This window comes from Colletes latitarsis, chromosome 9, assembly GCF_051014445.1.
Source record: "Colletes latitarsis isolate SP2378_abdomen chromosome 9, iyColLati1, whole genome shotgun sequence".
NCBI lineage: Eukaryota > Metazoa > Arthropoda > Insecta > Hymenoptera > Colletidae > Colletes > Colletes latitarsis.
The window spans coordinates 29,536,843-29,560,276 of NC_135142.1; the positions used below are offsets into that span (position 1 = coordinate 29,536,843).

At 41.7% G+C, this 23,434-nt stretch overlaps 3 protein-coding genes across 8 annotated transcripts in view; 2 read left to right on the forward strand and 1 right to left on the reverse strand.

Moving 5' to 3' along the window:
- Nucleotides 1–3,173, forward strand: part of Galphas (G protein alpha s subunit) — a 29,261-nt gene extending 26,088 nt beyond the window's left edge. Inside the window, exons 8-10 of one of the 2 annotated variants that reach the window (XM_076773495.1) lie at nucleotides 174–353; nucleotides 458–662; nucleotides 750–3,173. In XM_076773495.1, coding sequence (XP_076629610.1) covers nucleotides 174–353; nucleotides 458–662; nucleotides 750–896 — 532 coding nt within the window. In that variant the 3' untranslated portion in view covers nucleotides 897–3,173. Of the gene's footprint in view, nucleotides 1–173; nucleotides 354–457; nucleotides 663–749 lie in introns of those variants that run through there. The other variant, XM_076773496.1, reaches the window with a different exon arrangement.
- A 5,732-nt stretch (nucleotides 3,174–8,905) lies between these two features.
- Nucleotides 8,906–12,835, reverse strand: Ddx1 (ATP-dependent RNA helicase Ddx1). Its single transcript, XM_076773494.1, has 12 exons — nucleotides 12,649–12,835; nucleotides 12,486–12,537; nucleotides 12,211–12,398; nucleotides 11,944–12,143; nucleotides 11,395–11,865; nucleotides 11,147–11,316; nucleotides 10,913–11,075; nucleotides 10,250–10,436; nucleotides 9,886–10,179; nucleotides 9,603–9,820; nucleotides 9,401–9,521; nucleotides 8,906–9,341 (listed from the first exon to the last, which is right to left on the reverse strand). The coding sequence occupies exons 1-12, from the start codon at nucleotides 12,662–12,664 to the stop codon at nucleotides 9,223–9,225; spliced, it is 2,199 nt and encodes a 732-aa protein (XP_076629609.1). The 5' UTR covers nucleotides 12,665–12,835; the 3' UTR covers nucleotides 8,906–9,222.
- Nucleotides 12,836–13,355: 520 nt separating this feature from the next.
- Chm (lysine acetyltransferase chameau) overlaps nucleotides 13,356–23,434 on the forward strand; it is a 48,399-nt gene continuing 38,320 nt past the window's right edge. For 3 of the 5 annotated variants that reach the window (XM_076772429.1, XM_076772430.1, XM_076772433.1), the window contains exons 1-9: nucleotides 13,356–13,597; nucleotides 14,149–14,614; nucleotides 14,686–14,931; nucleotides 15,009–15,272; nucleotides 15,358–15,540; nucleotides 16,275–16,632; nucleotides 16,760–17,054; nucleotides 17,124–17,368; nucleotides 17,477–17,663. In XM_076772429.1, coding sequence (XP_076628544.1) covers nucleotides 13,580–13,597; nucleotides 14,149–14,614; nucleotides 14,686–14,931; nucleotides 15,009–15,272; nucleotides 15,358–15,540; nucleotides 16,275–16,632; nucleotides 16,760–17,054; nucleotides 17,124–17,368; nucleotides 17,477–17,663 — 2,262 coding nt within the window. In that variant the 5' untranslated portion in view covers nucleotides 13,356–13,579. The remainder of the gene's footprint in view (nucleotides 13,598–14,148; nucleotides 14,615–14,685; nucleotides 14,932–15,008; nucleotides 15,273–15,357; nucleotides 15,541–16,274; nucleotides 16,633–16,759; nucleotides 17,055–17,123; nucleotides 17,369–17,476; nucleotides 17,664–23,434) is intronic. The other 2 variants (XM_076772434.1, XM_076772432.1) reach the window with 2 other exon arrangements.

Genomic DNA, 23,434 nt, shown 5'->3' on the forward strand with positions numbered 1-23,434 from the left:
TGTAATAATAATTATCAAAATTCAACCGTCGAGAAACATTGAAAACATATTCCCGTTAACCACGATCTGATGAATTTCAATCGGTCGTCGGTCTAATGTTACGTAAAACGTATCGTATCGATCTAGCATTCCGTACACGAACATTGTAAAGCAACTTTCGATTACTTTTACAGTATGTTCGACGTCGGTGGTCAGCGGGACGAGAGGAGAAAATGGATACAGTGCTTTAACGACGTAACGGCAATCATATTTGTAACGGCGTGCAGTAGTTATAACATGGTACTCAGGGAGGATCCGACGAAGCTCAGACTCAGAGAGAGTCTCGATCTCTTCAAAAGCATTTGGAACAATCGGTACGAACGCTAATGTCCTTTTTGTTTTTCCATCTCCGCGTGAATACGCGAGAATAAAACGAGAAGAAGTTGGGCGGTACATCACTGGTGTGTTTCCTTTGTAGGTGGCTCCGCACAATTTCCGTAATTTTATTTTTAAACAAACAGGATCTATTGGCGGAAAAAATAAAAGCAGCGAAGCACAAATTAGAGGACTATTTTCCAGAGTTTGCGCGATACCAGACGCCGTCCGAACCCGGCGTGGTTGTGGATCCCTCGGAACCATCTGACGTTATAAGGGCCAAGTACTTCATTAGGGATGAATTTCTCGTAAGTGAAAGTCGTACTCGTTGTGCTTACGTTTCTGCCCGTTCGACCGGGACAAGTAAAAAGTTCTGTTCGAAATTTTCTTTGCAGCGTATAAGCACAGCGAGCGGCGACGGCAAGCACTATTGTTATCCGCACTTCACATGCGCCGTCGACACGGAGAACATCAAACGAGTGTTCAACGATTGCCGGGACATTATTCAGCGGATGCACTTGCGCCAATACGAGCTCTTGTGACTTCGTTCCTGCCGACGTGTCCTGTCATCCGTTCGCATCAGAATCACGATTACGCTCCGCCTCGATCCGATCGAGCGAGCGAAGCGAGTCGTACAGCGGCCGATCTGAAGAATGTATCGCGATGTACGGCGACGGCGCGCGGTAGTCCTCGTCGCGTGTCTGAACACCGATGATCATTCAGAAATCGAAACGCGTCGAAGGATCCGCGCAAAGAAAACGCGTGCACGAGATATATCGTGACTGCGTGCCGATCTTGTTCTTCCTCGGCGTGGGTTCGAGGATAAATATCGTCGCGCCAGCAGTCGGGGTCTCTAGGGGGTTTAACCGGAAATAAATCTGTCTCGCAACTGAGAATCAGACGTCTCTTTTTGCACAGAACCGCTTACTAATGTCTCGTTGGTGTACAAGCAGATTGATTACGCCCTTGCGCATTCTACTCTCGCAAACAATCGTTTCGACGGAAAATAATCTCCCGGGCATTTCCGATCGTTACTCGACTACTCCCTTTTAGGTTCGACGAGAGTGTGCTGAACGTCGATTTTTTGGGAGAGACAAAGAAAAATGATGAATGTTCGTTGCTGAGAAACACGTGCAATTTTACCGATTACCTCGTTAATTTTATTCTTATTACGCATCAATTCGTTGATAAGAGAGCGAACGAATGTTTTAACGTCTCGGGCCACGATGTTATGAAGTAACACGCGGCGACTCGCGTAACGGCTGTTTTCGTCCGGCACACTCGTCGCAGGTTTAATTATCATTATCGGATTTAGCGTTAAGAACGTTTCCTAAGACTTAGGTGATTTCTCCGATAATGTTCTTGCTGTTGAACGTTTTCTTTTACTCATTTTTTGAATCTCTATTTTTCCTTGCTCTCCCCCTCCCCGCTCCCTATTTCCCCACGTGACAATTTAATTACGATCTCCGTGTTTTATTTTATTTCTTTTTTTTTTTTTTTGAAAATTAATTTTTTCTTCGACTTCCGAATCTCGATTTTTAAATCACATCGGCCCGACCCGTAGAAGTCTCAGCCGCACCTTTTTACAAGAAGAGTATTTTGTGAGATTTTACAGTATTTCGAAGAGCGTTTTAATTGTATAACTATGTATCAAATATGTACAGGGTGACCGTCCACGGATTCATGTTTTTATGTGCGTTTCCTAATGGATCGAGATTCCTCACCGATATCGTTTTTTACCGATTCTTTTCGTTCCATTTGAGATACTTTAATTCGTGTACTTAGGCACACACTGTCGTTGTAGCTAGAGTGTCGTCTACGTATGTAAATCCTGAACTGTGCAAGAGATGTGCCACGTTGGAAAATTCGTTTTACACGTACACGTTTTTGACTAGCGTTAGGCTCAAACTTTACAATCAAAGTATGTCAATGTAAACGTTATAAACATACAGAGATATAATATGTTGCTTATTTATTCGACTTCGTAATGTCAAGTTCCCGCGTCTCATTTCCGAACGATGCTTCATGTCCTGAGGATATATATTATATACGATCACGTGTACAAATTTTGATCCGAGCATCCGGTAATCAGTTTGTCATCGGAACTTGTTAGGATGTAAATGGTTCTGAACCAAAGTGCGTTGTGCGAGTTTCTTATCTCACGTGTCTTTGCAATTAAATTCCTTTCGACGACGCTATTTGGACACCCTGTATATGGTAAAAATCTCCTATCATTTTCGTTGGATCTTAAACGTTTTATTTCTTTTTATCATTCGACACACCGTATCCAGAGGACAAAGTGCTTGTACGCGTGTGCGAACTGCTTCAAAAGTACAGACGTGTGTGTGTGTATGTGTGCGCGCGCGCGCGTGTGTGTGGGTGGGTGTGTGTATATACACGCTATTATACGTATATAAATTAATGAATTAATACATGTTAACAAGAAAAGAAAAAAAAGAAATAATTCATCTGTAACGCAACGCTCTTCTTCCTCGCAGCGCGTTCATCCACGTACATGCACTCTCGTGTTGCTGGATCAACCGCGGATTACCGATCTATGTAACGTCTACTTTTATAATAGGTAAACGAGAGTTTAACGTCAAATTAAACCGAGTAAAATAAGAATATACGAATAAGCCGCGTTCCCAAAGGTGCATATAACGCGACCGTACTACATTGGGGCAGCTGGTATTGCTATCCTTATTATCGTAATGTTCCGGACATTTTTTTAATAAATTCGTTCATTTTCACTCGTTTTTTGTTTACCAACTATTATTTATTTTGTTTCTGCCGAGTGGGGGAGAAGCGTACTCGCAAAACGTTTCGTGAGAAAACTAACGCCATCTCGTCCTCTTTTGAGTTTTCCTTTTCGCTCATTTGCGTCGTCGCGCTTCTTCAATGGTCCACGTCTAACGAATTGTTCTTCGTTTCATCCAGTAAGCCTGAGTAATACCGTTTTAGTTCGCTCAACGATAACTTTGTCTGATCGTGTTTCGCGGGATTTGGCCGTTGAAACAATGAGGATAGAAATTCCGGAAATTGCATAACGGTTACTCCGTACATACTGACACAAGCCCACTTCCTCGTAAATGTACTCTCGTGTAATATCAATGTATATGGGTCCGTGTGCATACGTATATATGTATACCTATCGTACTAATTACATAACTGACAAGCCATAGTTTGTAAAACGGTATTTATAACTTTACGAAGTGTTATTTTTACTGTAAATCTGTAACGACAGATGCGAGAGAGTGTAAGGATGCGAGGGAGAGAAAGGAATCGAGAGAGCCTGTCTTGAGCGAGTATTAACTGTCGAAACTTCCGTGAAACTTTAATTGTTCACCCAGCACAAAGAATGAATGAATGCGAATCATCGTTTCATGTATGTTTAGCGTGTACGAACGAATAATTGTGTAATTAGTATTGTCGCGAGTATTCATATACTTTCTTTCGTTTCTCTCCCTTTTTTTTTATAAATATATATACATATATATAGACAAACGCGTTCGTCCTAATTTCGACTGCTTTATCCAGCGGCGTCGGACAACCGAATGGAAAAAACAGAAAAGAAAATACGGTTGGATTTAACCCGTTGAAGAAAAAAGCTGCGCGTAAATGGTCAGAGTCACGTAAAACTCGATTGTCCGTTTTTGACCAGCCGCGATGCAATAACACACATACACATACAAACAGAAACACAAATGAAAACGGTACTTGGTATTTTACTTGTTGAATGTAAACGAAATTCGTAAATGTAATTATTAATCGACTGTTGTGTGCGCGTACGCAAGCGAAACAAAACGGATACCGAATTAATAAACAATTTACGTGGCCACCGATTATTACCGATATACATATACATATTGTATACATACGCCGATCGCACAAGTTTTTTTTTTTCTTTTATCGTACGTACAATGTACCAGGCATGTGAATATGTACATGTAAAAAACTAAGCGGTGCAAGTAATTATTATTATTATTATTATTATTATTATTATTATTATTATTATTATTATTATTATTTGTAAATACAATAACGGCAGGTTCGTATGGACACAAAGCAATGACGTATCGATACTTTGACGAAGCTGATTACAAAATTACGCGTGCGTCTCGCGATCGAATAAAATCGTATATACGCCATACGATCGGACACCTATTTGTATGAAGAATATTAATACTTTGAGCACAATTACGATACCATTCGTATTACTGTCACGAGTTTATTGTACGAAAATTAGTCTATCGATCTGAATTCTCCGCCATTGTGTTTGTTGAAATTTCAAGCTTTCTATTCTACGAAAAGACAGAGAGAAATTTTATTAAAAAAAAAAGAATCCTCTGTCAGTGAACTCTAGTAGAATGCTTAAACGTCGCTGTGCTCATGGTGTTGATCGATTTACAGAGCAATTCGAAACGTACAAGCCGATCAGTATTCTTAATGTTTTTTCATCGCGTCGATTTTTAATCGATCGCGCGAACACACGACGCCAGAGCGAGTTTTGCATTTAATAAAACCTCTCGAAAGTTGTCTCGGCCGTAGCCACGTTGAAATTATAAAAGGAATTTCGTTCTCCTCGACGCTTGCGAGAGATTCGAGCGGCCCAGTCGTAATTTAGAAGATAGGAAATATATCGTTCTCTTTTCTTTTCCATTCTTTGCGATCACGATCTCGTTGCACGAATGGAAAAATCGTCGATGAGAGCACGGTGCAGCACCGTCGTCCACGAAGCTCGCCGTTCCGTCGCGTTTCGCGATACCCTTTGTGGACCACGTTGCTGAGAGCATTGCCTTAAGAAAAAAAGATAAAAGTAACAAAAATAAAAAAAAAAAAAATAAGCGAAAGTCAAAGTAGACGACTGGGTGTGGTTGGAATCGGCGTAACGAAACAACAAAATGCGAAATCCGTGCGTTGACGCAACGTCGCTGGCGATTAATTGTCGATGAAGATTGCAAATTAGCAACGTCCAAATTAAACGAGAATTAATTTGCATTGAACCTCTCGATTGGGTTCGCGGATAAGGGAATGAAAAAATTTATAAATCGCTGAGCGACGATTATCTAGCCTACGGAATAAGAGAATCGAACAGAATTTGGGAATTTTATAAATTTCGATTCGTTACGCGTTTTTCTGACGAAGCCAGAGAACGTCTGCGAAGTAGATAAACAAATACGCGTTTTGCGCTATGTTCGCGTTTATGTTAAGAATACAGAGTCATTTATTGTGATCGTCTTATCGTTACACTGTTATTCGATAAAAAATTGTCTTTACACAGTCAGATTTTATTGAAGCGGATGATGTAGTTATATTATTATTATCATCGTCGTCATCGTCATTGTCATCATCATCATCATCGCCTCATCGTCATCGTCATTATTGTCGTTATTATTAATATCATCATTGTCATTGTGATTAGCGATTACTGCTGCAATCATTGTTAAAGGCTACGTTCGGGGAAAATTAGATACATCTAATAATATTATGATCTAGCCACATATATGCTATATGTTTATATATGTGTCTGTGTATTTATGCATATATACATACACATATCCATATATACACATGTATTTATTTAAACGACCACGATCAGTGCAGATGTGAACCAACGTGAACATTGTAACATTTGTATTTCAACTGTGGTTGTCTTTTAAATAATAGAAAAAGTGTTCGTCTTTCGTAAACGTAGTCATTTATGTTGAAAAATATGAAACGTCTATTTTCTGCGTTAACGAACGAAAATGGAAAGGTTTTCGTTTCTACGGTGCGAGTTCGTCAGAGCCCGGATCGTGGTCACGCGCGAACGCGCGTAGTTGATGCAATAATTTTGGGAGGAATGAATTTTTTAACGTTATTTACGAGCAAAGTATATCTTATTAAATTGGCCTGAGAACCAATAGAATCGTTAAATCAACGACGCACGCACGGACGTACAAAGAGTCGACAAGTTCGCTTTAATAAATATCAATGCACTTCCCGCGCAATTCTTATCTCTTTCGGGCGACTCGAAAACGCGCCACGGATTCGTACTGACCGATCAGAAATTGTGAATTTCATCGTTTTCGTTGCTTTACCTTTCGCTGCTCGGTGTCTTCGGCGGTAAAGTAAATTAAAACGGTCATAATTGTTCGGAATATTCTCCCTTTGGCACGTTCCTTAAACGACAATGATCAACGAGCGTTTTATCGAACGTCGAAGTATCGCGAAATGCAACGCAAGAGGAAAGCAGTTTTCTTAAAGACTAGCCCTTAGCGTCGTGTCCTTGTCACTTTCGAGTCGCGAACAGGCAATAAAAACATATACGGTTAGTATTTTCAATCGGTAACATTCGCGATCGTTGGTGTATCGTGGTTCTCTGTACACTTTTCTCTCGACCGTTTTGTTGGTTCTTCGTACTTCGTTGAGACTCGGGACGTTCGCTTTATTAGGAAATTTAGAAACGCGAGAGTGATCTTACGTCGCGGACCGGTCGATTTGTCATTGATTAGAACGAGGCACGGCGTGATCTTTCATTCTATAGCCGGTTCATGGACAATATTTCCAACGTAAAGACCACGTTGTCTTTTTAGGTTAAACAAGAGGAGGAAGCTGCTCGTGCCTCGAGAGGCTATTTCGCTCGTTCGGCGAATAAAGGGGAAAGTGGAACCACGCGTAATCTGTCGTAGTAATTTTTACGAAAAACTATTGTATGCGTGCACGGTGATCGATCATCGGTACTATTCGAAATCGAAACTTTTTTCTAGTCTCCGCATACTGTTTGCTGGGATCCAAATCGATGTTTGCCATCTAGATCAGCATATCCCGAGTGGAATCGAACTTAAAATGTAGGACTCAATATGTGTAAACGCATTCTAGAGTATCTTAGAAATCGTATCATTCTGAAATCGATATTTGCAAACACGAATGGCCGGCCATTAGTGGCTCAATACTCTAGAGTTTCTGCATACTCGTTAGCTCCCATATTTTTAATCCGTTTCCATCTGAGAAGTGCTCATTCAGGTAGTAACCTCATCTCGTTAGATATAAATAGAAGGTTTACTTAACGGGGAAATAATCCAATTCGAATTGGAGACTGGCGAACACTTTATAGGTAGAAAATATATTTGAACAACAATCGATCGAAAGAAGGGATGAATTTATCGTAAATCCTAGATAACGAAAAGAACGACAGATCACTTTCATTAAAACTGTTCGTGCATTAGGTGTATTTTCACGTAATAATGGACGAGAGAAAAGAAACTAAGGTGGAAGAGTTACCAAACTCGTCGATAATTACGTCCTCCCACCTGCCCCCTAACCCCATTTCCTAAAAACCCGTGTTTTCTCTCCTAATAATTCTTAATGAATTCGTTGTTGCGTGTCTCTTAGGAAATATGTTTAGGCGAAAAACTTAAAGGATGAATTTATCGTCAGAATGCAGAAAGTAAGGAGTAACCGTTGAACAGTGAAACGCATTCGATAAGCGCTGATTATACGAATTAAACGCGTTGAACAAAAGAGATACAGAAAACTATACACACGTGACGTAAATGAAAAATGATAACTCGAGAAATTCGTTAGGAAATGAAATTTAATGTTGTCCACCCCGTGGTCTCGCGTCGTTAACGCGTGACGATTTCTCTTCTTGTGTTTTTTTAAGATCTAGACTAATGAATATTCATGAACAAAACTGCACAATAAAAATACAAAGTCAAACACGTTGCGTACAATGCAATCAAATGAAAAAGATACGGTTAACCGTACGAATAATAGGCGAAGGGATTATTGATCGCCCGAGATCGTTTCAGTTGTCGAGGCTATTTAAGCGAGAATCGTGGGGTGGACGTGTAGTGTACATGATAAACTGATATACATATAAATACATAAATAAATATATATATTATATATATGTTATATATATTATATATATTATATATAAATATAATTCACCCGAGTTAATGCGATTGAATGACTCCGCGTATATGTGAGCCGAACGTGTGTCGAGTAAGAGAGAATACGACTACGTATGACTGTCAATGTGTTTTTAGACTACAAAAGATAAAAAAGGAAAAATATTTCATTCTCGTTCTGTGATGATTGTCTGAATATGTTGGGGGTAAAAAAAAAAAACGAAAGAAAACGTTTTCGTGAATCCGTGCTGATTAAATCGATTTAATTAGCGGATAATCGAAGGCTCGACAAGTTGTACTAATCGCGTGAAGAAGAGACCCTTTGGACACGCGAATCGTACAACGCTGTTTAAGAGAAGAGAGAAACGCGTAAACGTACACTGATATATCCGAGTGCAGGGAAGAAACGGTATGATTTGTACACTGTATAACTTAGCCGTTTACCATTGATTTCAAGAAATGTGTATAAATTATTATGTGTAATTAAACAAAAGTCATTTAGTAAATTCTAAGAGTATGGTATATTATACAAAATTCTGATCATAATGTGCGCGTGTGCGTGCACATGCACATATACAGCAAAAAAAAAAAAAAAAGAAAAGGAAAAAAAATGAGTAAGATCGTGAAAATTACAAAACCAAACACTGCAAGGCCACTGTATTATACATTTGTGTAACTGGAATAGCGATGGTACAATTATGAAGATTATAATGATACAATAAACACTTGCCGTATGTCTTATATACACATAAGCAAATACTATTTACATAAATCATACACGTTTTTTTCTCACAAGTTGATTCATTTTATATTATTTGTAACAAATTCACATTTGAAAGTACAGACTATTTATAAATATTAAGAGATTATCAAGAACTAAAATAACATGTTAAATATTAGACGGTTAATTTGCAAAACGCTTCAGCAGATCTAGTATTTCGTACGACGTAGGTGATCTTAGGGCGACAGGATTTTAGTTTGCTCCAGCAGACATATGTCTTTTTAAGTACATGAGTTGCGCTTTCGATTCTAACGAAGATAATTGGGACACGTAGGGTGCCATTTGTTGAACATGATTTTGATAATCGGAACCTATAAATTCACAAATATTAATATACCGATCGTTGTATGAAAATGCAAAAAATACGTACCCATGTTCCTTTTCTTTTGTCCATAAGTGACTTTCCCATCAAAGTCATTTAGCGGAACTTTTATATCTGTACCAACTTGCTGAATCGTCACATTCAGATGATCCTCGATCTCGGCTAAATACTAAGAAAGAAGAAATTCATAAAGATATTGACAATCGTAGACAATATGTAAACACATAATTTGTATTCCATTGAAACTTACATTTGGTTCATTGTACCAGACACAGCAACCACCCTGATTAGTAAGATTAGTATTCTGACAATTCCTTCCGCGCGTATGGCACCATTCACCATGGTACCATACTTTTTCTGGCACCTTGCTAACTAAAGAAATAGCCAGACCCATTCTTTCGGCCCTACCGACTCTACCAATACGATGCACGTAGTTCGATTTTTCATCGGGTAGAGTTATATTAATCACTAGAAAGAAAGTTGTATGGAAAAGTTACGCGTACATATGTTAAATTGAAATTAAATTCACGTACTGAAAGGTAATCCTGAAATATCCAATCCTCTGGCTGCAACGTCGGTGCAAATTAAGAATTTCACTTCTTGCCTCTTGAATTTTTCCAAGTTGGATTTACGTTCCGCGGGTTTTCGATCACCGTGTAAACACACGCACGAGAATTGATTCCCGCCGGTCTGTTTCAAATACCGTTCCAAATTATCACAGTCCAGTTTGGTTCTGCAGAAAATAATAGCTCTGTCCATGTTGTGCTCTTTGATAGCACGAACACAGTATTCACCTTTCAATATCTTCACAGCTTCCGAAAGTGTCTCTAGAAAATAAATTTTAGTTATAGGAGCAATGAAACTACGTACAAAGATGTTATCTATCTTATAACAAACCGGGATTGTTGCTTCCAGGTCTTATATCGTCTCTACTGTGTACCCCATCGGTTTGTATGTATTTTCTTATGTTAGTCCATGTGGTATCTTTCTGTGGATCCACTATCACAACAACATGATGTACTGTTTCAGGTACTGCATCCTCTCCTTTCAAATCTACCCATGTTGGAAAATGCATCAAGCGTTCCTATACAAGTATGCAAGTTTTTTATAAATCTTTCTATACAGGATGTTCGGTCATCCCTGGGAAAAATTTTAATGGGGGATTCTAGAGGCCAAAATAAGACGAAAATCAAGAATACCAATTTGTTGATCGAGGCTTCGTTAAAAAGTTATTAACGTTCGAAGTTGCGGCTGTAGAATGGCAATTTGTACATCTATTTGAATTTTTTTCTCGAAAATGCGCAAGATTTCGGGTGTATGTCTATTCACCAAAAATTATTGTAATTGACCCCCGAAACTGAAAATAATTTTTCCAGAACGATTTGAAATTTTTAAATTTAATTGTTAATAACTTTTTAACGAAGCCTCCATCGACAAATTTTTATTCTTGATTTTCGTCTTATTTTGGCCTCCAGAATCCCCTATTAAAATTTTTCCCAGGGGTGGCCGAACACCCTGTATAACACGAGATACATGTAAACTATAATTATAAATACTTACAGCCATTTTTTTCACTTCGAATGCATGTAACGTGGCCGAACATACTATCATCTGTAATCGTTTCCCATCTGATGTAATTTTAGGTATTTGTCTGTGCAAGCGATCAATTAATTCAGTGTAACCTTGTTTCAATAGACCATCTGCTTCATCCAAAATGAAAAATCTGAAAAGTGCGTTATACGATGATTATCGCGGCAAAATTAGTACATAGTACGTATAGTACAAATTATGCACCTGCAATGCGTTAATGCCAAATATCCGCCTTGTATTAAATCCTCTAAACGTCCCGGTGTTCCAACCACAATATCCACACCAGAATTTAATACAGAAATTTGTTCTTTCACACTCACTCCACCAATAACTAATAGTTCCTTAATGACTGGATCTTTCAAATGTTTTTTGAACTAAATAGAAATATTTAATGTATACCTTTAAAGCAAGACTAGTTATTTCGATATGAATAGTAACTATTACAAGCTTACCTTTTGGATTTGATTGTAGGTTTGTTCAGCAAGTTCACGAGAAGGTTCTATGATTATAGCTTGAGGAGCATTGCATTTTGGTTTACCATCTTCTTTACTTTGAGTATGACTGCTATTTACTGGATTTTCTTTTACCAATTCTTTAGGAGCCGAAGCAAGACCTTTGTAATCACTCGGAGGTGGATACTTAAATGGCTGTGCTCCAAAATTAAACGACATTTCCGCATTTTTCAGTACAACAGCTGGATAAAATGTTTGTGATTTTTGTTGCGCGTTTAAAGTAAATGCTGTACCCAAATGTACACCATCCTTTGAAAAGCTAATTTCACCCTTTGATAGATCCAAGTAACATCCAATTACATTGTGCATTCCAAATGCCTCTCCGTAATTATCAAATTGTCTTGCATTTGATTTTTTACCAGTTCCACCAAAACCAAAACCAAATTTGTCCGTTCCTAAATCCAGTGAAGCCTATTTCACAAACATATGGTTGTTACAATTTTTTAATTATTGAGTACAAACCATCGATAGGGAATCAAGGCAATTTACTTGAGATGTAGACCAGCCAACACGGCATAATCCTTCGTCGGTTACAGTAGCTTCATAGTAAAACTTTTCATTGCCACTGATGCCTTTATTTGCTCTGCAACCGTGCCACTCTTTAGGTTCTCTACTTTGACATCTCAAACCATCTGGAGTTACCGCTAAAGCTTTACCTCTATCGAATAAACTAAGCAACCAATGAGTAGCTGCAAACAATTATGGTAATAATTTTGCAAGTAGAACATATTGTTATTAAATTTAAAATAAACATACAAGCTTGAGTGTGCCCAGTTGAACTTTTAGTTTTGCCAGATTCAAAGTCCTTTAAAGTTTCCCATACAATTTGCAATACTGGTAAACAAAATGCACCAGTCTTTCCACTGCCAGTTTCAGCAGCCATTAATACATCTCCACCACCTAAAATTAAAGGAATGGCTTCGGCTTGCACATCTGTTGGTAACCTGTAGTTTAAAACATCGGACAGTGTATAGAATTGCTAATTTAAAACGATCAATCAGCACTCTCTAAAATAATTTTGTTCTACTTACATCCATTCCATTTCATCGACTGCCTTTCCGATTTCGGGTAAAACACCCATTTCTAAAAGAAAATAGTAAGATAAATGTTTTGATAACCTTGTCATTACTCCAAAAGAAATATATTTTTAATTATATTCTTTTCTTGTGTAATTACTGGGTAGAAAATATTTACCTTCGAATGCTGTCATTATTACGTTTCGTGTTCACGTCTTTTCTTAATAAATAAAAATTAAGAATTCACCGGCTTTCCTCCTTCAAAAAATACGTATACTAGAGAACATAAGTCAGTAACAATGAGTTATAGTAAAGGCTGGTTCAAATATGTACAGTGATTTAGTCTAGTAACGATTGAGCACCGGGTGCACTACTCACACATCCAGATCACGCCAGATAGCCGCCCGTTTGTCGTGGAATAGTTTGTTATTTCCAACGATAGATGGCGCTTATTTTTCGACCTCAAACCCTCTGGTGCTAAAACGCCCAAGTTTGTCGTGGAATAGTTCATTACCTTCAACGCTAGATGGCGCTTATTTTTCGACCTCAAACCCTCTGGTGCTAAAACGCCCAAGTTTGTCGTGGAATAGTTCGTTACCTTCAACGCTAGATGGCACTTATTTCTCGACCTCAAACCCTCTGGTGCTAAAAAGCCCAAGCTTGTCGAGAAATCCATCTAGCGTGGACGATACGAACTATTCCACGACAAACTTGGGCGTTTTAGCACCAGAGGGCTTGAGGTCGGTAAATAAGCACCATCTAGCGCTGGAGGTAACGAACTATTTCACGACAAACTTGGACGTTTTAGCACCAGGGGGTTCGAGGTCGAAAAATAAGCGCCATCTATCGTTATAGATGGTGTATAATTTGGCATCTTTGCTCGTGCGCAGTATGCTACAATATGCCACGATGTTTCGTAACATGAATTAGTGTATTGTTTTGTAGTTGTAAGTCAGAGACGAGTTTAAGATGGGACGTTTGTTGCTTTAAAAAAAATAGAACGCTGTAAATGATACCCTCAACATACATGCCTTGGAGGAACATAGGAATTATCGCAGAAATGATACTAAACGATATTTTTTCTTCGCTTAAGAGATAGCACCGTAGAAATGACTCCAAAACGGAAGGTACGTACATTTTGTACAGGTTATAGAATCATAAGAATATCGTTTATATTTTGAGTTATCAGCAATCTTGATAATGATAAGCGTAAGTAGAAAATGGTAGCAAAGAACAATATCTATGTAACAGTACAGTGGTGGATAGAAGTATAGGCACGTCATGTAATTTTGGAACATTCCTAGCCTCCTAGCAGTGAGTTATACGTCATTCGATTCATTAGTCACTTGTTTTCACCTGTAAACCTGTCAAAATATACTTAACCTTACTTTTTTACTGTAACTTTACGACAAGTTTATAAAAAAATAACGAATTTCCGCAGATAATGAAATGCATATCAATAATGTACTGAATTAGACGAATCGAATGACGTATAACTCACCCTGATCGGTGAACGGGCCGTTTGCTAGGAATATACCTTCCAGTAGATACAAGTGTTTGAATTACATGCTATGCCTATACCTTTGTCCACATTCGATCCAAAATATATCCACATTATTAATCAGTTTGAGCATTACATAAATTTGGTGAACTAATAAATATAATTGTCGATCGACAGACCACCAGCTCAGAATCTACTTCAACGACTAGCTGTGGTTCATCATCCAGCAATTCTTCGAGCTCAGGCAGCGAATCCAGCTCGTCCGATTCAGAAAGCTCCAGCAGTTCAGCCAATAGCCAAAAAGCATCAGACACAGAAAGAACAAAAAAGAAAACACCATTTCCTGCCGGCCACCATGGCAAGACCAAAGCTGATGCAGTTATCGTCCCCCCTTCTGAGAACAAAAACAAAGAGAAAATACCGCCTAAGTCTAGATCTGCGGAATATTCGTCAGAATCGGAAGGCTCGCCTAATAAAGTGAAGTCAGCGAAAAGAAAACCGCCGGCCAAACCTAAAGCCACAGCCACGGTTGCGCCAGTCGTTAAGCAGCAAAGACCGTCCGCGAAGTCGGCAGCTACCACTGGACAGCAAAAGAATACGCCAAATTCTAAACCCGCCGGTAACAAGTCAAACAAACCTACCGGTAAACCTAATTTCACAAAACTTTTTACAGTCGTGTCTCTTCGTTGCTAATTCGTACTTTCTATTCGATAGCCTCCACGAGTACTAATGGAAAAGGACAAGAGAAATCTGCGAAAACGACATCCGAACCTGTACAGAAAAAATTCAAGAAAAAGAGTATATTCAGCCCAGAGAATAGCAGCGAAAGCGACAGCAGTATCCCAGCCAAGACCAGTGTACCGAAGCCAGCAAACAATCCTGCGAAATTCACGAAAAGTCAGCAACCTAAAGTAAAATCAAACGATGCGAAGCCGAAGACTGTTACTCCGATCAGGTCTAGTAAGTAGCAGAAGATTCATCCTCTTGCGTTCCCAATATTGTCAAGGTATGTTAAAATAATAAACTCGTTTCATTAGGTTTATTAGCAAAGTCTGCACAGCCGCAAAAATCGGACAGTTCCGCGAGTTCGAAGAGTTGCTCCGTAGGGTCGGGCTCTTCTGGCTCCTCGAATAGCAGCAGCGATTCCGAGTCGTCGGAAAGTGTGGCGAGTCCTCAGCCGCGGGCGAAGAAGAAAGATGCTCCGCAAAATACGACGGCAAACGCTGTCGCGAATATTCCGCCGAAGCGGCCGTCTGCGACGGTTGCGCCTGTCAAGCCACAAAAATGCACAAAACGACAAAGTAAATAGACATAAAAATGGCAACGTGTAATCGTGTTTCATGGGATTTTCGAATATTCTATGCGAAATTTCGTTTCGTTATTTAGACACGGTGAAAACCGAGGACGAAGCGGACGCGTCCGCGAGCGAGAAAGAAATGGACGAGCACGGGGAAACGACGGGCGTTTCGAAAGCAACAACCAAAGGCAAACGGAAGCTGCAGACGCGAAAAGGGAGCAAGTTGCTTCAGCTTCAAACGAAGGCTGGCAGTGACTCGGAATCGGACACAGGTAAGCAAACGAGACATCACAGCGTGCGAATCCCATTACTAATTTATCTGCAACACCTTGTCCATCTCCTTGTGTGTTGAGTTTTTGTTCAAAGTATGTTGTTTGAATATTCTTGTTTAACTTTTGCACTTTACCCATCCCGTCATCCTATACGATTATCAGTAACACGTTTATATTCTGTTTGATTTGCATCATTTGGTCGTGTCTTTGGTGTGAATATCTTACTTTCGTTGGTTTTATTCTTTCCGTAAGTTTGAACGACGTTGTTTCAAAAGTTGGATAGCACTAATCAGTTGTTTTTCATACTTTACTTCCAATAAGTTCAGTCCCTCCTGTCGACCTTTCGCTGCAACGCAACGCCTATAGGAAAATAGTTTATCGTAGTACCGCCGTTTTCTCGTAGTAAATGTCTCTCAGACATCTTATCAATCGCAAAATAAAACAGAAACAAAGATACGATTCGGAAGTAGCGTTGAATAGAGTTTTGAAAAGAGGCGGTTAGAGAATTTTCTGCAGGCGGCGGATTTAGGACTCTATGCTGCCTCCTTAACACAAAAAAGCAGTATTTGCGGTTCTGGATGGATGGATTGGACATGTATATATTTATATATGTGGCTCGTAGGAATCCAGTGGTCGATGGGACAAACAATTTCGTATACAAAAAAAGCATGTGTCCAAGGTGTCCTAAGATGCAGATACAGTCTTTTTGCTTACGGCGGCAGTATGGTTCTCAGGTACGGAAACGGTAGCGTGTAAGCGTATCCTGCAAATTCCGCTGATCCGGTGTGATTTATCGAGAGTAGCCGAGAGCAAGAGGAGCACGAGCAAATCGCCTGTTAAACGTGCCGGGCCTAGCACCGCCGCCAGACACGCTTCCGGTACCAACCGAGTACCACAAAACAGCGGTACCACGAACGCCAGCGGTGGAAGATCCAGCCAAGGAAATTACAGTCGAGCACGCGTGACCAAGGAAAGAGAATGTCCCCTAGCGCCAACGTGCGATTCTCGGGGTCATCTATCTGGGAAGCTCGAGTTACACTTCACCCTGGAGGCTTGCCCCTTGTATCATAACACGACGCCGCAAGCTTGCATGTAAGTTCATATCTTGCTTAACAATATACTATCACCAAGGTTGCGCAACGAGCGTATGTACCTGCATGCTTTCTAGACATTAAGCAGGTATACTTGAGCAAAAGGGTAAAGTCTGGGTTCTTTGCAGAGAGTTTTACAAGGAAAGGAAAAAACGCGAGGAGGAACGGAAGAAAGCTGTAGGCTGCCTGGCTAAAAAATCTCCGAAGGGTGTGCACCAAACATCGGATCAGCGCAATTATCAGTTGAAAGTAAGAGACTCGAGGAGTAAATGGAAAGGAAGTACCGGGGATGGGAACGAAAGCGACAGCGGTAGCGAGCTTCAAGGGAACGAGAAGGACCGTCAACCGCGGTTAACGAATCTCACGCCGGATTACGACCTGAAGTTATTTATGGAAGCGCAAGCGATCGCCAGCGAGAAGATCGTAAGTTGGAATTTGAGCATTGTATGTGTTTGTTTTGTACGCCTAAAATATTGATACGGTTCCTGGTAGGAAAAGGAATTGAAGGAATTGGATTACGATGGCGAGAGCAGAAACGGTGGCGGCACGCGGGTCATCGAGATGGGAAAATGGGAGATGGAGGTGTGGTACCAGAGTCCGTATCCCGAGGAATTTAGTCGGGCTCCGAAACTATATTTATGCGAGTACTGTTTGCGATACGCGAAGAGTCGCCAGGTGCTGAGGAGGCATCGAGAGAAATGTTTGTGGAGGCATCCGCCTGGCCACGAAGTATACAGGTCAGTAAATAGATGCAACTCTACAACAAGGATGGGCAAAATTCTTGTTCACATTTTCCAGGCAGAAAGGCAGATTTAATAGAAATGTTGCCCATTTTTGTGGCGCAGGAAAGACAAGATAGGCGTGTGGGAAGTCGACGGGAAGCGTTACAAACAGTACTGCCAGAATCTCTGTTTACTAGCGAAGTTCTTTCTGGACCACAAGACGTTGTACTACGACGTGGAGCCTTTCCTTTTCTACGTGATGACGATTGGCGACGCGGAAGGATGTCACACGGTCGGTTACTTCAGCAAGGTGAGTCCTCTCTTTTGTACCTGCATAAGAACAACGATAGATGTGATCGGTGCATATAACGTGCCCCTGAGAAAGATGCTCGGTCCTCTTCGAGTCCTTTGACTGATTACGGAGCGATGATGGATTAGGGGGACGATAATTGTACGTTTCAAAGAAGTTACTAGAACTGTATATTTTTATTCACATTGATGCAATGGGGCGGGGCTAACAAACAACGATAACTTTTTAATCAACAGCTTGTTATTGCGCAATGTGGCACATTAAGTGACAATATAACGTATAGCGTAGCACTATCTTCTTATTGCAAAACGTTCATTAGGGGCATATTGTTATACATGGTGTTCGGCCACTCCTGGGAAAAATTTTAATGGGGGATTCTAGAGGCCATAATAAGACGAAAATCAAGAATATCAATTTCTTGACTGAGGCCTCGTTAAAAAGTTATTAACAATTAAATTTAAAAATTTCTAATCGTTCTGGAAAAATTATTTTCGGTCGCAGGAGTCGATTACAATCATTTTTGGTCATTACACATACCCCCGAAATCCTATGCATTTTCAAGAAAAAAATTCGAGAAGGTGCCTAAATTTTTCGACAAAATTTAAAAATTTCAAATCGTTCTGAAAAAAATATTGTTAGCTGTGAGGGTCAATTCTAATCATTTTTGGTAAATAGACATACCCCCGAAATCCTGCGCATTTTCAAGAAAAAAATTCGAGAAGGTGCCTAAATTTTTCGACAAAATTTAAAAATTTCAAATCGTTCTGAAAAAAATATTGTTAGCTGTGGGGGTCAATTACAATCATTTTTGGTGAATAGACATACCCCCGAAATCTTGCGCATTTTCGAGAAAAAAATTCAGTACGAGTGAAACTTTAAACGTTAATAACTTTTTAACGAAGCCTCCATCAACAAATTGGTATTCTTGATTTTCGTCTTATTTTGGCCTCTAGAGTCCCTCATTAAAATTTTTCCCAGGGGTGACCGTACACCCTGTATATTGTTTATCGGTGCAGACGTATAAAGTCATACGCATTAATCAAGCGTGTAGAAGGAAAATTATCGAGTTTCTAAAACTTTCGAGAGCTAATTTTTTCGTGGTAAACAATGTGCTCGTTGCCCGTTCCCGACGTCGTTGGAGAATAAAATCAAGCAACGTATAAAAGAAAGCGTCTTGAGGCGTTTCTTAGTGTCGCGGACCTCGTTGCCACCAGCTTCTAACAGACATATTAATGCGAAGCACGTGCCTGTACGCGCGAGACTGTATGCGAACGACAGTGTTCGATGTACTTGTGTCAGCACTTGCGTAAACGGGGCCCACGTTTACGTAGGAGGCATTTCTCGTGCGACACTCTGAGATATCGTTAAAGTCGTTTAAATCGTTCAATAACATCACCTCCATCTTGTCTTCTGTTTTCTAAAAAATGTTCCTACATAACCTTAAACTCTAGTTCTATGTATTGGTGGAAAATAGCGTTCCAAAACGTCGGAATTATTTCGTATAATATCTTTCGTTTAACAACTGCATAAGTACAATCTATCGTAAACTGATATGTAGTCTCGTAGTTATGAAAGTGAGGTTAATTTTCAATTCCGGGAAAGGCACAAGTCGAGCTACGGTGTTCAGCTTTGTATCTTGATGAACAGATAATAATAACGCAATGTGAAACTTCTATTTTTTTTGTTTTGTTAGTGGGACGTGTATTTAATGAGCAACAATAGACAATTGATAATAATAGGTACACATTACTCATATTACATCTTGTTCAAGTCTTTCTTTAATCGAAAAAAGTCTTAGATATACATTAGTAAAAGTTTCGCTAAGAGAAAAACAAAAGTAAACAGGCTTCGTCGATATTCGAGCTCGGATCAGGTTACACTACGCGGGTCAAGGGAAGTCCCTGTTCAGTAGTGTGGATGGCCGTTCGCTCGACCAATGGAAAATGACTCGTAGTCATCCAAGCATCGTTGCAGTTCAGCCAGAAACTTTTGGCAGTCGCTGCGTGTATCTCGAAAGACGAAGAATGTACAGTAATCTCCAAACGGCTACCTTGCTTTCTTAACTTTTGTCCGTAAGTGTATATTCGAGCGAATCTCGTTACTTTTGCTTCTGTTTCGCGGTTTACCGCGACCGGTAACGGCGCAGGGATCACGCGGGCAAGGGTGTGTATCGGCAAGAGGGTGTCTCGTATCTCCGGCCTCTCTTCGCCCGAGCACTCCCGGTCTGGTCGCCCAGGAGGTCGGTGGGAGAGAGTACGAGCGCTACGCACGCCTATTTACTGCGGAACAGCATCGCCGGAGTCGAAATCTTTACCGACGTTCAACGACCTCTGACCCTGGCAAGACGCGCCAATCCTCGCCCTCCCCCTCGACCGCCTCGCGGAGGGAGAGGGTGACGAAAATTTCCTTCGGAGTCGAGCAAACGTTTACCCCGCCGGTTTCCTTTGTCTTCCTCGTTTCGACGTGACGTCTTCGAGAAAATGTTCTTGTCCTTACGAAGGGTGTGTACGTACGCGAACCCACCGGTTCGATAGCCGTCTGTCGCTACAGACTCGTTCGACATGGCGCGTTTCCAAAGCTTTTGGTCGGACTCCCTTTACCGCGGTCACGCACGGCGCTTGGACGTTGCCGGTATTTTGTAAAATTTAATTAGTCTCCGACCCCTCCTCTCCCTGACGCTACACTCCGCGTTGGAGGTCCTTTACCTTAACCCTTTGCGGTCCTTTGTCGAGCTGGACTCGACTATTTTCTGATTCCTGTTGTCTTATAATGTAATATGATTAAGACGAGGTTTTAAGGTTTGGTCGATTCACGTTTATATTACACTTTTAGTAGAAGCGAGGATCGTTCCCATATTTTCAGCAATAGATGCAGGATTGAATAATAATTTTATATTATTCCGAATTAGCTTCTCATTCTCGCGACAAGGAAAGGTACATAACCTATATTTCTTCAAAGTTAAAGAATTTGTTTGGCAGATCTATGCTCGTAGGAAACTCTTCTATGCACAAACATAAATTATTGAGTCTGATCGATAAATGAGCCGTTTATTTTGAAAGTGGCGTAGGTCCATTTATGTTCGAATAGAGATATTGAAGGGTTTGCGTTGGATTAAATTTAAAAATATGGGTAACAAATGACACAGTAGAATAATGTTTTTATCATCCCAATTAGCATAATTAACATTATTTAAGAAACAATATGTTTTTGATGGCTATGATTGCACTTAATATTGTTACTAAATAACATTTCTATTAGATAGTAACTTCTTCGACAAAACAATAGAGTTACAGATGGCACTGGACTAACATTACTAACCTAACCCTTTTCCGATTGTCCGATTGACTATTCCCTTTGCAGAGATTGCTTTTCTACAAAACGGAACAGATCTAGAGGGTCCGGTATAAAGATTTCGTTGGTAAAGAAATGAAAGTCAAAAATCATATTACCGCGAATCGTGCAGCGCCACCGACGATCGCCGGCGATAATTCCGATATCGATCCCCCGGCGGTGAAATTACAACAAAGGGACTGGCGTGTTCTTACCGGCCGGCGAATTGCGTTACACACCTTACAAAAGGGCGTACCCCGCGCGGAGGTCGTCGCTTCCTGCATCCGCAGCGGCGGCGTCGGCGTCGGCGGCACAGCAGCAGCAGCAGCAGCAGCAGCAGCAGCAGTAACGCGGAGTCAAAATCTTTATAGACGTTCAATGACCCCGACCCTGGCCAGACGGTCGTGGGGTGACGGTGGTGGCGGCGACGTAGAGAGAGGGATGACGGGGTTGGGCGGGGGTGGCTCTGGCGTACGTACGCTATGCGCTTACGACGTGCAGTGCCAGGTGGGTGGCTCGGGCGAGCGGGAATGGCTGGAGGAAGGGAAGGGATGGGGGTGGTACGCCGACGGCGGTGGTGGTGGCTGGAAAACGGGGGATGGTGGTTGCAGAGGACGGTGAAGAAGGGATGGTAGGGCGGTAAGGGGAGGAGAGGGCGTCGCCTGGCATCGGGTCGTCAACCTTTCTGCGGCAGTGCGACGTCGGGGTCGTTATTATTTCCTCCTTCTCCTCCTCTCTGTTACGTCTTCCCGTGCTCCGCGGCGTCGTTTCTTCGTTCCCGATCTCTTCTTAACCTCGCTTCTTCCCGATGTCTGGAACTTCCTCCGTTTCTCGGCGAACGTGTCACCTAACCCCCGACCCCTCGCCCCGCGTTCTTTCATCCCGGTTTCCAATTGTTATCGGGCGTTCGACGTCTCTGTCTCGTCTGGCGGCGTTTCTATGGTCGGCCGCCGCGGAAGGTCGCGCGCGGCTTTGAAAACGATTTACGCCCCGGTTTTAACGGGTTCGACCTTCGACGTTTCGTCGGTGCGTCGATTGTTCCCGCGGCCTCGCGGCGTCGGGATTTCGTTACGTCGACGCCGCCGTGTGCGTTTTCACGATCGTTCCGCCGTCGGGCGTGTTCGCCTTTCCCGTCGAGCGGGGCGGGGCGCCGGGGGGGGGGGGGTGGAGAGAAAACACCATCGAAAGGACACCGTCGACGCGCTCGCGAAATCGATCGACGCATCCAGCGTCGGTGAATGCCGACTCGCGTCTTGCGGTCTCCTCTGGCCGACCTCGAATAATCCCGAACGTCGACGCGGGGCGTTCGGGCCGTTGACCCGGAGCGACGCGGCCGTTGACCTTGAGTAATCCGGACGTCGACCCCGCGGCGTCGAGGGGCACGTTAACGGCGGGATCTAGACGGCGACCTTGAGCGATTGTTACCACCGACCTTGAATGATTGCGCGGCGCGAGCGAAACGCACGAGTTTTCGAGGGGGAGGAAGAGAAAAAAAAAGACCTAGGGGGGGAGCCTCCTCTCTCTTCTGGTGAATTTATAAATTTCGTTATTAACGCCGCGCCGCCACGCCTCCCTTTGCCGTATTAACGCCGGCCCTCGTTCGTCCTGCGCGCGACGTTGAATTTTTATCAATTCCGAGCCAGCCGAGCAGAAATCGTGAGAGGGTCGGATCGACGCGTGAACGTTTACAGCTTCCGGCCTGCCAAGCCGTAGACGCCGAACGGGAAGCCACCGCGACGAATTTTCGAAAACCTTGGACGCGTTACGCTTCCTTTCGGCTGCCCCGCCCAACGCTCGCTCGAGCAACGGCCAGCGTTCGTTCGAAACCGTCCAAACCCTTGCAACAGCCGAGACTGGATCGTTTTTGGATTTCATTCGCTTAGATCAGCTTTTAAAAATCGTATATCGAGGTTAGGACCGCGAAGGATAAAGAAATGTTCTTCGCGAGGGCATAACGATTAAATCAAAGATACAGACAGCTTGCCTTCCTGCTTCTGCAACTCATTAGTAATCCGAGACACCGCCGGTAGCGTGTCGGAGATAATACCGGGGCTCGGTTCGAGCCAGTGAGTTTCAGGAAGCGGCGGGGATAACTTCACGACACTTTGAGAGAAAAATCACGGACACGATGAAAGAAAGAACGTTCCACGCCTCGCGACAAAATGCTAGCGCCGATAAATAGAAGATTTCTCAACTTTTCAAACGATATATTTGAACGACTAGCTTTGAGAAATATAACTTCTCTGTATTCTATGAATCATTGTCAATAGCGTCTAGTAAATAAATAATTTGCACAGCGGCGCGATAAAATTGTGTTCTCGAGGAAGGATTTATCTCTCGGCGCGATAACGATTCGAAAGAAACTGCAGGAAACGTCGGGGGACGGTTACTGTAAAACGTAGGAAAAACAGTTCCGAGAAAGCTTCGAAATAAATTACTCC